The sequence below is a fragment of the Prunus mume genome, linkage group LG3 (genome assembly GCF_029339155.1).
Source record: "Prunus mume cultivar Tortuosa linkage group LG3, ASM2933915v1, whole genome shotgun sequence".
Classification (NCBI taxonomy): domain Eukaryota; kingdom Viridiplantae; phylum Streptophyta; class Magnoliopsida; order Rosales; family Rosaceae; genus Prunus; species Prunus mume.
In genome coordinates, this window is record NC_142700.1 from 16,180,081 (window position 1) to 16,191,389 (window position 11,309).

At 36.5% G+C, this 11,309-nt stretch overlaps 2 protein-coding genes across 3 annotated transcripts; both read left to right on the top strand.

Moving 5' to 3' along the window:
• The first annotated feature begins 513 nt into the window (after nucleotides 1-513).
• On the top strand, nucleotides 514-6,352 carry LOC103326386 (uncharacterized). Of its 2 annotated transcripts, none has more exons than XM_008228598.2 (9): nucleotides 514-825; nucleotides 1,232-1,384; nucleotides 1,840-1,952; nucleotides 2,276-2,354; nucleotides 3,227-3,255; nucleotides 3,738-3,831; nucleotides 4,364-4,453; nucleotides 4,553-4,730; nucleotides 5,720-6,352. In XM_008228598.2, exons 2-9 carry the CDS (start codon nucleotides 1,241-1,243, stop codon nucleotides 6,130-6,132), a joined length of 1,140 nt encoding a protein of 379 aa, XP_008226820.2. In that variant the 5' UTR covers nucleotides 514-825; nucleotides 1,232-1,240; the 3' UTR covers nucleotides 6,133-6,352. The 2 variants fall into 2 exon arrangements, with proteins under 2 accessions (XP_008226820.2, XP_088904062.1); XM_089047936.1 differs by having other exon boundaries at nucleotides 825-845.
• A 3,411-nt stretch (nucleotides 6,353-9,763) lies between these two features.
• LOC148918895 (putative LRR receptor-like serine/threonine-protein kinase At3g47570) lies at nucleotides 9,764-10,688 on the top strand. The gene is made up of 2 exons (XM_089049360.1): nucleotides 9,764-10,163; nucleotides 10,282-10,688. The coding sequence occupies exons 1-2, from the start codon at nucleotides 9,803-9,805 to the stop codon at nucleotides 10,686-10,688; spliced, it is 768 nt and encodes a 255-aa protein (XP_088905486.1). The 5' UTR covers nucleotides 9,764-9,802.
• The last annotated feature ends 621 nt before the right edge of the window (nucleotides 10,689-11,309 follow it).

Below are 11,309 nucleotides of genomic sequence, written 5' to 3' on the forward strand. Positions count from 1 at the left end.
TGAGAATTTGAACCTAAGATCATTGATTTGCAAGTCACAACCCTTTCTATTGGGTTAGACCTCGTTGACCGAATTAATTTGGTTTAAGTCTCAAACTATAGTGTAGCCAAACCCAAGGGAACTTAATGTGGATTTGGAAGCACTCACTTCAATAACGACCTAACAAATTGAGAAATTACATAATAATATTGGAGTACGTTCATGTGGTATTGCTTGTAAACATGTAGACAAATTATACCACATGACTGCATTACCCTCAAAGAGCAATAAAATAATAATAATATTCCAAAAATCTCCCTAAACTATAAAATACATGGTTTACAGAAAATAACCCAGCCCTGTAATAAGAAAGCAAATACCAACAACAAGAAAAGGTCGTCTAAAAAAAATATACAAATTTCCAACCCAAAAAAAGAGAAAAATATACAAAAGTTGTTGCCGCGGATACAACATTGAGCTCAAAACAAAGCCCAACCAGAAGCATAAATGAAGCCGAACACAACAAAATAATATACCCATAGCAAAAGCCCAAATCAAAGCCCTAGCAGAAGCCAACTCCATGCCGGGTTAAGTTGTTTCTTTTATCCGGAACCGCCAAATTCATCCGACGGTTCCTAAAGGCGCCTTCTCCCGCATCCATCTCCGTAAGTTAACGCGCGCTTTAGAGAAAATCTGGGCAGAGACAGCTCGCTCTTTCTTGCTCTCAGTCTCTGTCCCTAGTATATTTTGGGCTGAGGCTGTTCTTCTGACTGCCGTATCTTTTTTGAACCTGACGAGCTACTTCGTTTCTCAGAACGCGCCAATTTGTGGTTTCATCGGTTTAAGGTATCACGATTGTCCAAAATGTACGACAATACTTCCTTGTTTATATCAAAGACATTGCACATACTAATTGGATTCCAAGGCTTCACACCAAGTCTTCACTGACATGCATGCTTAAGTAGGGTCAGGCAGAAGCGTTGTTACCTGATGGGAACTTCCCCCATATTTCTATCAATAGAGAGTTCTGACTTTTGGTCTGAACCTATTTATTCTATTCCTATGACTGTTCAGTGATGGGTTTTCTCCTTTTAGGATTAGGTTTCTATCTCGTATCGTGTTGTGGGTATTGTACAATTTGCACATAAACTGTTTGTTAAAATGGCTGAATAGCGATTGCTGAATTTTATTTTCACTCACGGATATAATAGAAGTTTCGGATCATACTTTCTCTAACAATAATAATCTGCAGTCTGACTAAATGGATTCAGAAGCAGAAGCTCTTGAGGAGAAGTTGACATCTTTACTTGGACAGCTCCAAGCAGAGAGTGCCATTCTGGAAAGAATGGTTTACAAGAACAAGAACCAGCATAGGCGTGGCTCGTATTTCCACTACCTTATGAAGGTTTGCAAATTCTACGCCTTGTTTATAATCACAAAGCTTTTACTCAGTTGTTTGGTTCCTGAGATAATTGATGAAATAGAAGGAAAATAAAATACTTTTTACTTGCATTGAGTATGCTTGATAGCAATGAATGATTAATTGACGAATCTGGGTGGTGGTTTTTCGTTGCATAGCCTCTTAAAGTCAGTTTTAGATTTCAAACTTACCTGTTTTTGTAGTTATAAGCTTCTTACTTTATTGTTTGCTTGCCGAGAAAAATTGATGGATGAAGAAAAAACTGAATTTCAATATACATTCAGGCAAAGTAGCAGTTAATTGACTAATTTTAGGTTGCTTAGCTTATTAGGGCCAGTTAAATCTTACAATTTATTTATCCATTCTATGTTTTTCTTTACTGCTATGTATGTATGTACGTGGTTTGGCTCACTTTTTTTTTTCTTTTCTTTTAATGTCAGGTAAGGAGGGATTTGAGGCTTTTACAATCCACTAAACTGGAGGAGATTTTGGGTTGCTGTTTCCAAAGTATCACTGGGAAGAGACCTAAGCAAAAAGTACATCTATTAGAAAGGTAAACGATGAAATTTATATTTTCATCATATGGATCCTATATAAATTAGGCCGATGCTGCATTCCCTTTTTTTTTTTTGGGGAAGGGAAGAGAGGGGGAGGTGGTTTGGGGGCTTGATGGGATAGTGGAGTGGGGGTTTAATCAGTATATTATTTATATATATATATATATATATGTGCTACAGTAATTTTCCCTTCTGTTATGGATCGGGACCTTTGTCCCCAATTTGAAAATCTCAGTTGTGTACTTGATAGGCAGAAAGCTTCCACTAGCTTGAGTACATAATTTATATTATAATCACTTTCCAAATCATTGCATCACAGCTTGAAGAGAAGGAAATGTGAAAGTGGAAAATATAATTTCATGGAGCGACTTCTGGGAGCTGCACGCCTTCTATCACAGGTGTGTTCTTGTTTTCACATAATGATTTGTTAATTTTGCCTCGTTTCCTTAAACTTCATAGTAGTGGTTAACATTGTTTTGCTCTGCTTTATGAAAACAATGTTAACTGCTAGGGATTTCATACAAGTGGTGAAACCTTCCAGTTTTGCTAGTCTGGGTTTACAGAGTTATTCAAAGTTTTTCTTGATTATGCGCGTGACCGGATTTGAGGATGTGGGTATCTGACGTGTTAACTTTCAAAAGTTCAAGCATGAGGTCACGTAATCTTATATGTTTCCTTTTGATATCTCTACTTGTAAAAGAAGTAAATATCCACATATGTCAACATATTGCAAAAATAATAACGAAGAACAATTTTCTTGACAAAACTGTCCAAGACATTATTAATTTCCCACTCTTCTAAGCCAATGAAACTGCATCGAAAGAAATGTCTGATACAAGTGAATGCAGGTGTCATATTCTTAGGTTTTGAGGAAGATTGTATCCTGCAAATCATAAGTATGTATGCTTATTGGTTAGCAATCAACAATGTAAATTGTGTCCTGTAATAAGGCTAACTCAACTTTTGAGAATAAATACTTAGCAATAAAAAATACAAAACTGATTTATCTATTCGTTTATTTTTGTCTGTGTGTGGGTGTGGATATTGTCTGTCATAGGACAAGTTCTTTACTGTAGATTTGTCTACTAGGTAAACATCCTTCTTGATGAGCTAAGAATCCAAGACGGAATTCTGTAATAAAGTAGGCCTCAATAGTACTTAGATCTTGCAACTGATTATATGTTTGTGATGAGGACATCATTAGGTGGTCCAGCATGAAGTACTTGCTTTTATTCTAACATGTTAAATATGTGTTTTGTTTCTGCTGCAGATGGTTGAGCCAATGCTGAAGGCAGCTATGTATCCTTTGCTTACTGGTTACATATAGTAACTTTCTTGTAACTTTTATAAGATCAGAAGTAAAATTTGAAATTTGATGGTTTTGGTGTGGTTAATATGGCTGCCTGATTGACTATCATGAATTACCGTATTTCTAAGGCATCCGAGTCTCACCTTTAACAGTAGTTTCTGAACTCTTATGATATACCTGGAAGTCTTAGTAAAAAAATTTGTATAACAGAATCGCATGGTTTTACAAGTAAGCTGTAAGTAAATTTACATGGTATTAGATTTATGATGTATCTTTTTATATTGACAAAAGATATATTTGTTTCTTATTGAAGCATGATTATTTTTGCTGCTGCCAGGGTGTTTATGTGCTACTTTTCATCTGTAGAGAAAATTCAGAAACAGGTCTTTGCCATTATGTATACAGTAGTTTAGTGCCAAGCATAAATTGAAATATGCATCCCGTGAATTTGTTACCCTTGACTATTCTACAGCGAGATATCTACACTGCTCGCTCGTTCATTTTTCATGGGATTTTCTGTGACTATTTTAGCTCTGCTTGCACGACTTCGAGTTTTGGTTCAACAAGTAGATCCAAGTCTTTTTTTCCCCCAATACATTTAAAATTGAAATGTACAGATTATTTATTAAATGTGGGTAGTTTGTGGAATATGTGCTCATGTCCTTATCATTTCAGATGGTTCAAGTGCTGAACCTGTTCATAAATTCCCATAAACCTGGAGAGCACTGTACATAGAACTGAGTTATCCAACAAAACAGCAATTTCCTTGTATTCAACATGGAATACAAGGCAAGCTAGCCAAGTGGGTAGTTTGTGTGGATTTATCATGAGTAAAAACAAAAAGAAATGTACATGCTGCAGCAGCATTTGGCTAGTGATATAATAAGAAACCTAGGTGACTAGGTCTCGGTATTAAACATGGAGTTCAGCTATCGAGCGAATTAATCATGTTTAGGATGTGAAACTTGTCCATGTGGCTAGCCCTCAGGAATGTGTCACTCACAAATTTTGGGCATTTCAAACTTTGAGTTCGTCCCTAATAGACTAGTAGTAGTTGCACTGATTTGATGAACTTTTCTTTTGCTATCTGTTCTACAGATTTTACTTGATGTTGTTTCCGTGTTCAACATGGTTTCTTCTCTCTCCCAAAAGAAGCAATCCATAAAGATAAATCAAGGAGGACTTGAGGTCACCCCTTCTTTTATTCTGAAAATCACTCTGGGAACAGATTGTTGTTAGATGCATTCTAGCTTCTATGTTATTTACTGCTTTGCACAATTGATACAGGTCTTTAGGGAGTTTTACCCAACAAATGAGGAGTTTATCATTCTTGAGTGTGTGTTGAAATCAGATAAGTTTGAATTGCTTGAGAGCACACATAAGAGTGAGATTGCTAGTCATGATGGGGATCTTGCTGTAGGGACATCATCTGTACTATATCAAAGTGTTGAGTCTTTCCTTGGAGGTCAGTATGATCATGGTGTTTTTTTAGTTTGTCTCTCTTAAGTAATGGTATAAGCAGCATATATTGTACTTTATATTTACATCATTCTTACGCAATGATATCCTTGTGTGCATATCTCAATTTTCCCCCATTTGCTCTGTTTATTATTTTGATGTGACATACTCGACATTACTGCTTTTTTAATGTTTGTTGCTTATGATACTATTGCTGCCACATGGATAAGGACATTCGGGGGGCTGTCTAACTATTTTCTGTCATCAACATGACCTTTTTATACGACAAAGGGTAGAGGCTGTTAATAGGAATCATTGTGGGTTTTCGATTTCATCGGATTTTTGGTATATACCGTTCTTCCTTATTCATATTGATTGGAAGGAAAAAATTAGTTAAGCTTTCTATTATGTAGTTTTCATATGTTATATTGTTATTTGTCTGTTTCTTTGACTTTTATGACGTCTTTCGCAACTGGTAGGTTAGAAGTTCTGCACATTTTTAGATGAATAACCCTTGCTTGTATCTTTAGTTGTATCCCATCAATAAAATTTGTGTTGTCATAAAATAAGACATTTTGGATTTCTGTGTCTCTGCACAAAAGCATAATAAGTTGTGCTTATGCATCCATCTTGGAGCGATAGGCTTGTTTGTATTTTATGCATACAAGAAGTCATACATGTATGAAGCACAAAATCATACATTTTCCTGTATGATGTAATTCTAGTTGTATGAATTTCTCCTTAGGCTCGTTTGTTCAAGTCTTTGAAAAGTCGACAAGAAGTCATAAAGAATTTGGTTAAACAAAGGTCTACACTCATCCACTTGGTTTACTCGTGATACCAGATAGAACAAAAGATAAAGTAGTACTTAGTAACTTTGTTCGGAAGTTTTGTTTTTACTCCTTGTATATTTTGTTGTTTTGGTTTCCTGTAGTTTAATGTGATTATGAAAATATTACTTGTTGAGAGTCTTGTTAAACTTTTGGATTGTGCCAGATGATGAAAATATTCCCCAGACGACAGATGCAAACCACACTATTGAAAAAGTTCCAATCCATGTCACGGAGGATAAGATTGGTTTGTTGTCAGGCCTGTCCAACGGCGGTACTGATGGGAAGCTGGTTGAACATTGTGAAGATGGTTCAAACATTGCAGAGACTCCTAGCATGAAGCTTTCTGAAGAAGGTTGCTTGCTACCAGGCTCAAGCTCACCTTCAAGTTCTGATGCATCAGAACTGAGGTCTGGACCTGTTAAAGTGGCATTTGTACAAGTCAAAAGAACTTTACCCTCAACAACAAATACAACTGAGATCCATTTTAAAGAAACTGACATCAATAGCCATAACGAGGAAGAAGATCCATTGTTCAGTTTGCTTTCTAGTGGAAATGTAAAGAATAGTCTCTTCTGAGTTGTCTTTTTTCAATATGAAGTTTTGACATGAAACGTTAGGGCATGGAAGTTTAAGGAGCACGAGCATCCATCTTCAGATTAGTCTTGAATTTTGCTCGTTATTATGTCCAGTCCAGAAAAAGAAAACGCAAAAAATGGGCTTTATTTATTTTGGCCAGTTAAGCTGAAGGAACTTTACTACTAAAATTTGAACTCTCCTATTTAAGTAATTTTACCAACCTCTCTCGTAGTTGCATGCACAACTCTCTTCGGAGGATGTCTAAGAAACCTTAATTTTGAATGCACCTATTATTTCGTTCTTCAAGGAATTTGTAATTAAATATTAAAACAAAACGAAAAATATTTTGTTCTACCTACACCATATGGAATAAATAATGCTCTAAACTATCAATAAACAAAAATTGGGGAAAATTTATTTTTCAAAAAAGCGTATAGCCGGGCGGCTATATTATTTACCCCCCCCCAAAAAAAAATATACAAATTTATAAATAAACCCAATCCTATACATGTATTTATAAAAAAACCCAAGCACTATTTAAACATAGAAATACACCCAAAATCAACCCCAAAGTCAACTTTTTGGGTGTGTTTATAAATGAGTTTTGAGTGTGTGTAATGATGGGTTTTGGCTGTGTTTATATGTTAAAATAGTGCTTGGGTTTTTTATAATTTCCCCATTTTGGGTGTTTTAGTGAAACACCCAAAAAAAAAAAAAGGAAAGGGACCCGCCTAGCGCCCAAATTGCAACATAAAAACCGTATAGCCATGCGGCTAGACTATTTTTATAATAGAAAAACCGTTGTATAGCTGCGCGGCTATACTCTTCAAATATAGTATATTAAAAAGGCTTAATTATGTACATGCCCCCTGTGCTTTTCAACTTATCTCAAATTACCACCTGTGTTTGCAAACGGCTCAAAGTACCCTCCAACGTTTAAAAAACCGTCTCACGTTACCTTTTCGTAAGTTTTTTGAAGTTCCGTTCTGACGTTCATCGCTCATCCCCAAAATTCCGAACAGCAGCCCATCCCCTTTGTTACTGTTCATCGCTTATTTACCCTCCAAAACTCAGAAATTTCCTATAACCAACACAACTAGCAGCAAGAATAGCTCGAGAGGTTGAAAAACCATACCTGGATCGAAGCAAATGGTGCTCGGAATCGCCCGAACGAGCGATGGAGATTTTGGATAAAAATAAGCCAATTTCTTGCTTTTTTGGGCGATTCAGACGGCGGTTGGTAGTGGATGAGATGTGAGGGTGGTAGATGACAACGTGCTGGTTCTTTTGATACCCATGTCGTCGCTTAGGGTGGCCGAAGGAGATGGCAGCCCAAAACTGGTCGATGAACAGAACAAAGGGATGAGTTGATGTTCGGAATTTTTGGGGTGAACAGAACGTTAAATGAACTTCAAAAAACTGACGGAAAGGGAAACGTGAGACGGTTTTTTAAACGTTAGGGGGTACTTTGAGCCGTTTGCAAACACATGTGGTAATCTGAGATAAGTTGGAAAGCACAAGGGGCATGTACATAATTAAGCTTATTAAAAAGGAGTATAGCGGCACAGCTATACAATTTATTAATATATATATATATATATATATATAAGAGGACCCTTCTAGTTGCATTAGTTTATACTTTATAGACATTAATTTGCTTGTTTCGATATATATACTTTATAGATTTAAAGTTTTTATTATTTATTACTTTTATTCAATAATATGCGAAAATTATGTGTATAATATGTAAATTTTGTGTGTATAATTGAAAATTTGGTAAAAAACTAAGTGTATTAAACATGAAAAATACGTACGTAAAAACTCAAAAAGGGACAATAGAGACTCGGGTAATACTCTAAATTACTCTTATTGATAAAAAAACAATAGGGGAAAAACAATTTAAAAAAAAAAAATCTCAGTGTCTATGTTAAGAGTCTAGCCGCACGGCTATACTATTCATAAAAAAATAAAAAATCCCTGTAAAGCCGCACGGCTATACTCCTTTAAAAAAAAAATCCGTGTTTAGCCGACCGGCGTTTTTAAAAAAACCCGCCCCGCACCCAACTAGAGATTAGGACGTGTCAAAATCCGTATAGCCGGGCGGCTATACTATTTACCCCAAAAAAAGATCCCAATGGACGGCTATACTCGTTTTTAAAAAATCCCGAGTATAGCCAGGCGGATATACTATAGCCTCCAGCAAACTTAGGTCTTGGGCTTCCAAACCTACGATTCCTCTATCTTGCAGAAGCGGCCTCAGTGAGTAATCCCTAACCTATCCAATGCTTCTATGCTCACGCAGCTTGAATTGGCGCAAAACTCATTTGCAGGGTTTATTCCTAGCACGCTATGTGCCTTTAAAAACCTTCAGTTGCTTGGGTTACACAATAATAATTTGACAATTGATTCTTCGACTCCAGAAGCAAACACTCTCTCTTGTTTGGTTAATCTTTGAAATTTGACAACATTATCCTTGGCAGCTAATTCGTTAAATGCCGGACTTGATGATTCCTTTCGGAATTGCTCTACATCGTCTCTCCAATATATTTATTTATACAATTGCAACATGAGGGGTGACATTCTCATTGGTACTGGGGACTTGAGCAGCTTGATATGCTTAAATCTGGGATACAATCAATTGAGTGGATCAATTCCAACTTCACTGAGAAGCCTAGGGAATCTCCAAGCTTTGGTCTTGAAGGATAAAAAGTTGCTAGGGTACATCCCATATCAACTATGTCAATTAGATAACCTAGCTTACTTATATTTGAGTAGTAATCGGCTCTACGATTCTATACCTTCTTGCTTGGGAAATCTATCCGCATCTCTAAGAACTCTATCACTACACTCCTATTCGTTGAGTTCCACAATACCATCAACTTTGTGGAGACTTGCCTATATCTTGGATGTAGACTTATCATCCAATTCTCTAATTGGACATCTCTCACAAGATATTGGAAACTTGAAAGTTGTGATAGAGGTAGATTTATCAAATAACAATTTATCTGGTATCCTACCAGGCACCATTGGGGGTCTTCAGGATTTGGTTAATCTATCCTTGGCAAATAATAATTTGGAAGGCCCTATTCCAAGTTTATTTGACGGGTTGCTAAGCCTGCAACTCTTGGATTTGTCCAGAAAAAATCTGTCTAGAGTGATTCCCAAGTCTTTAGAAGCTCTACCACTTCTCAAGTATATGGATTTGTCTTTCAACAGGCTCCAAGGAGAAATTCCAATTGGTGGACCGTTCCAAAATTTCTCCGCTCAATCATTTGTCTCAAACAAAGCACTCTGTGGTGCAACCCGACTTCAGGTTCCACCATGCAAAAATGGTATACTTGAACCAAATTGGAGGAAAGCTAAATATATCATCTCAGGGATTATATCATTAATTCTCCGTATGGCCTATGTATCTATCTTTGTACTATGCAGGAAAAGGAATGTGGAAGTTACAGGAGAGGCTACCTCGTTGCCTCAACATACTTGGAGAAGAATTTCACATCTATAACATCTAAGGCGCACAAATGGATTTAATGAAAACAACCTACTTGGAAGTGGGGCTTTTGGTTCAGTAGATAAGGGGAGACTTTCAGATGGAATAGATGTTGCAGTAAAGGTTTTCATTTTACAGCTAGAAGGGGCTTTCAAGAGTTTTGATAGGGAATGTGAAATGCTAAGCAATATTTGTCATCGAAACCTTATCAAAATCATCAGTTGTTGCAGTGAAATTGATTTCAAAGCCTTGGTACTCAAATACATGCCTAATGGGAGCCTCGAGAAGTGGGTGCACTCTCAAAATTCTTTGAATATATTACAGAGGTTGAACATAATGATAGATGCTACATCTGCACTGGAATACCTACACCATGGTTATTCACTACCTATTGTGCATTGTGATATGAAGCCAAGCAATATACTACTGGATGATGATATGGTTGCACATGTTGCTGATTTTGGATTAAAATTCTTGGGTGGAGGAGATTCTATTACCCAAACCATGACTCTAGCCACTATTGGGTATATGGCTCCAAGTGATGTACTTGCTAATTTAATATCTTTTAATTCTATACATGTTGTACTTAATTATGCATAATTTTCATTTAATATATATTCATACACATGAATATATAAGTATAATTCATAATGCAGAGTATGAATTGGAAGGAATGGATTCAACAAGAGGGGATGTGTATAGTTTCGGAATTGTAGTGATGGAAACATTCACAAGAAGGAAGCCAACATATGAGATGTTTGATGGGAAAATGAATATAAAGCAATGGATTGCAAACTCACTAGTATTACCAGATGCAAAGATAGATGAAGTTGTGGATGCCAATATGCTTGGGATTGGGACAAAGCAAGAAGATGATGATCATGTGAGGAAGAGGGATTGCATATCAGCCATTATGAGATTAGCTCTTACTTGTTGTGCAGAATCACCAAAAGAGAGGATAAGTATGAAAGAAGCTGTAGCCACACTTAACAAAATCAAGACAAATTTTTTGAAGGATGGTGTTGCAGGAAGAGGTGTGCTGTTAAACCGTCTTCTTGTTTAGCAGCGCTTCAATTAATAGGTCCTATCCTATGACATGTATTTCATACACTTTGATTTGATTCAATTTCAGTCTTTTATTTAGACAATGTAGAGGAAGGCATGCCGTTTTATTTGATTAGACTAATTTTATGGTGGAGTGTGTAGACTTATTATATAATATACTAGTCTTGGTTGTTGTCATGGTATCAATATGATAGGAGGGTTTGTTCTGTTGTGTTGTGGCTGCAACCATGATATGTTGGGCGCTCCACTGTTGCTTTCACCATGTCCAGAGGCAAACAATGGCTGATTATGGTAGCCAAGCCTCCCACCCTATTTTTGTTGTGTGTAAACAAACGAGTTGGGTTTGGGCCCTTTTGGGAGCTATTAGCCTAAAAGCTAAAATCATACACACGTGATACATACATACATATGACGGGCCTAAACCCAACAAAGCAAAATACTCAACATAACATTTTGGTCATGGAAAGGCAAATATCCAGCCATGAGCACAAACAACCAAGGTCTAAAATATCGATAGTATCGAAAATATCGGTAGTCCAAAAATATGAAAATTTTGGAAATATTGGGATATGCATTGCATGACAGGTTTAACTGATTTAAGTTAATTATATAGCAAGCT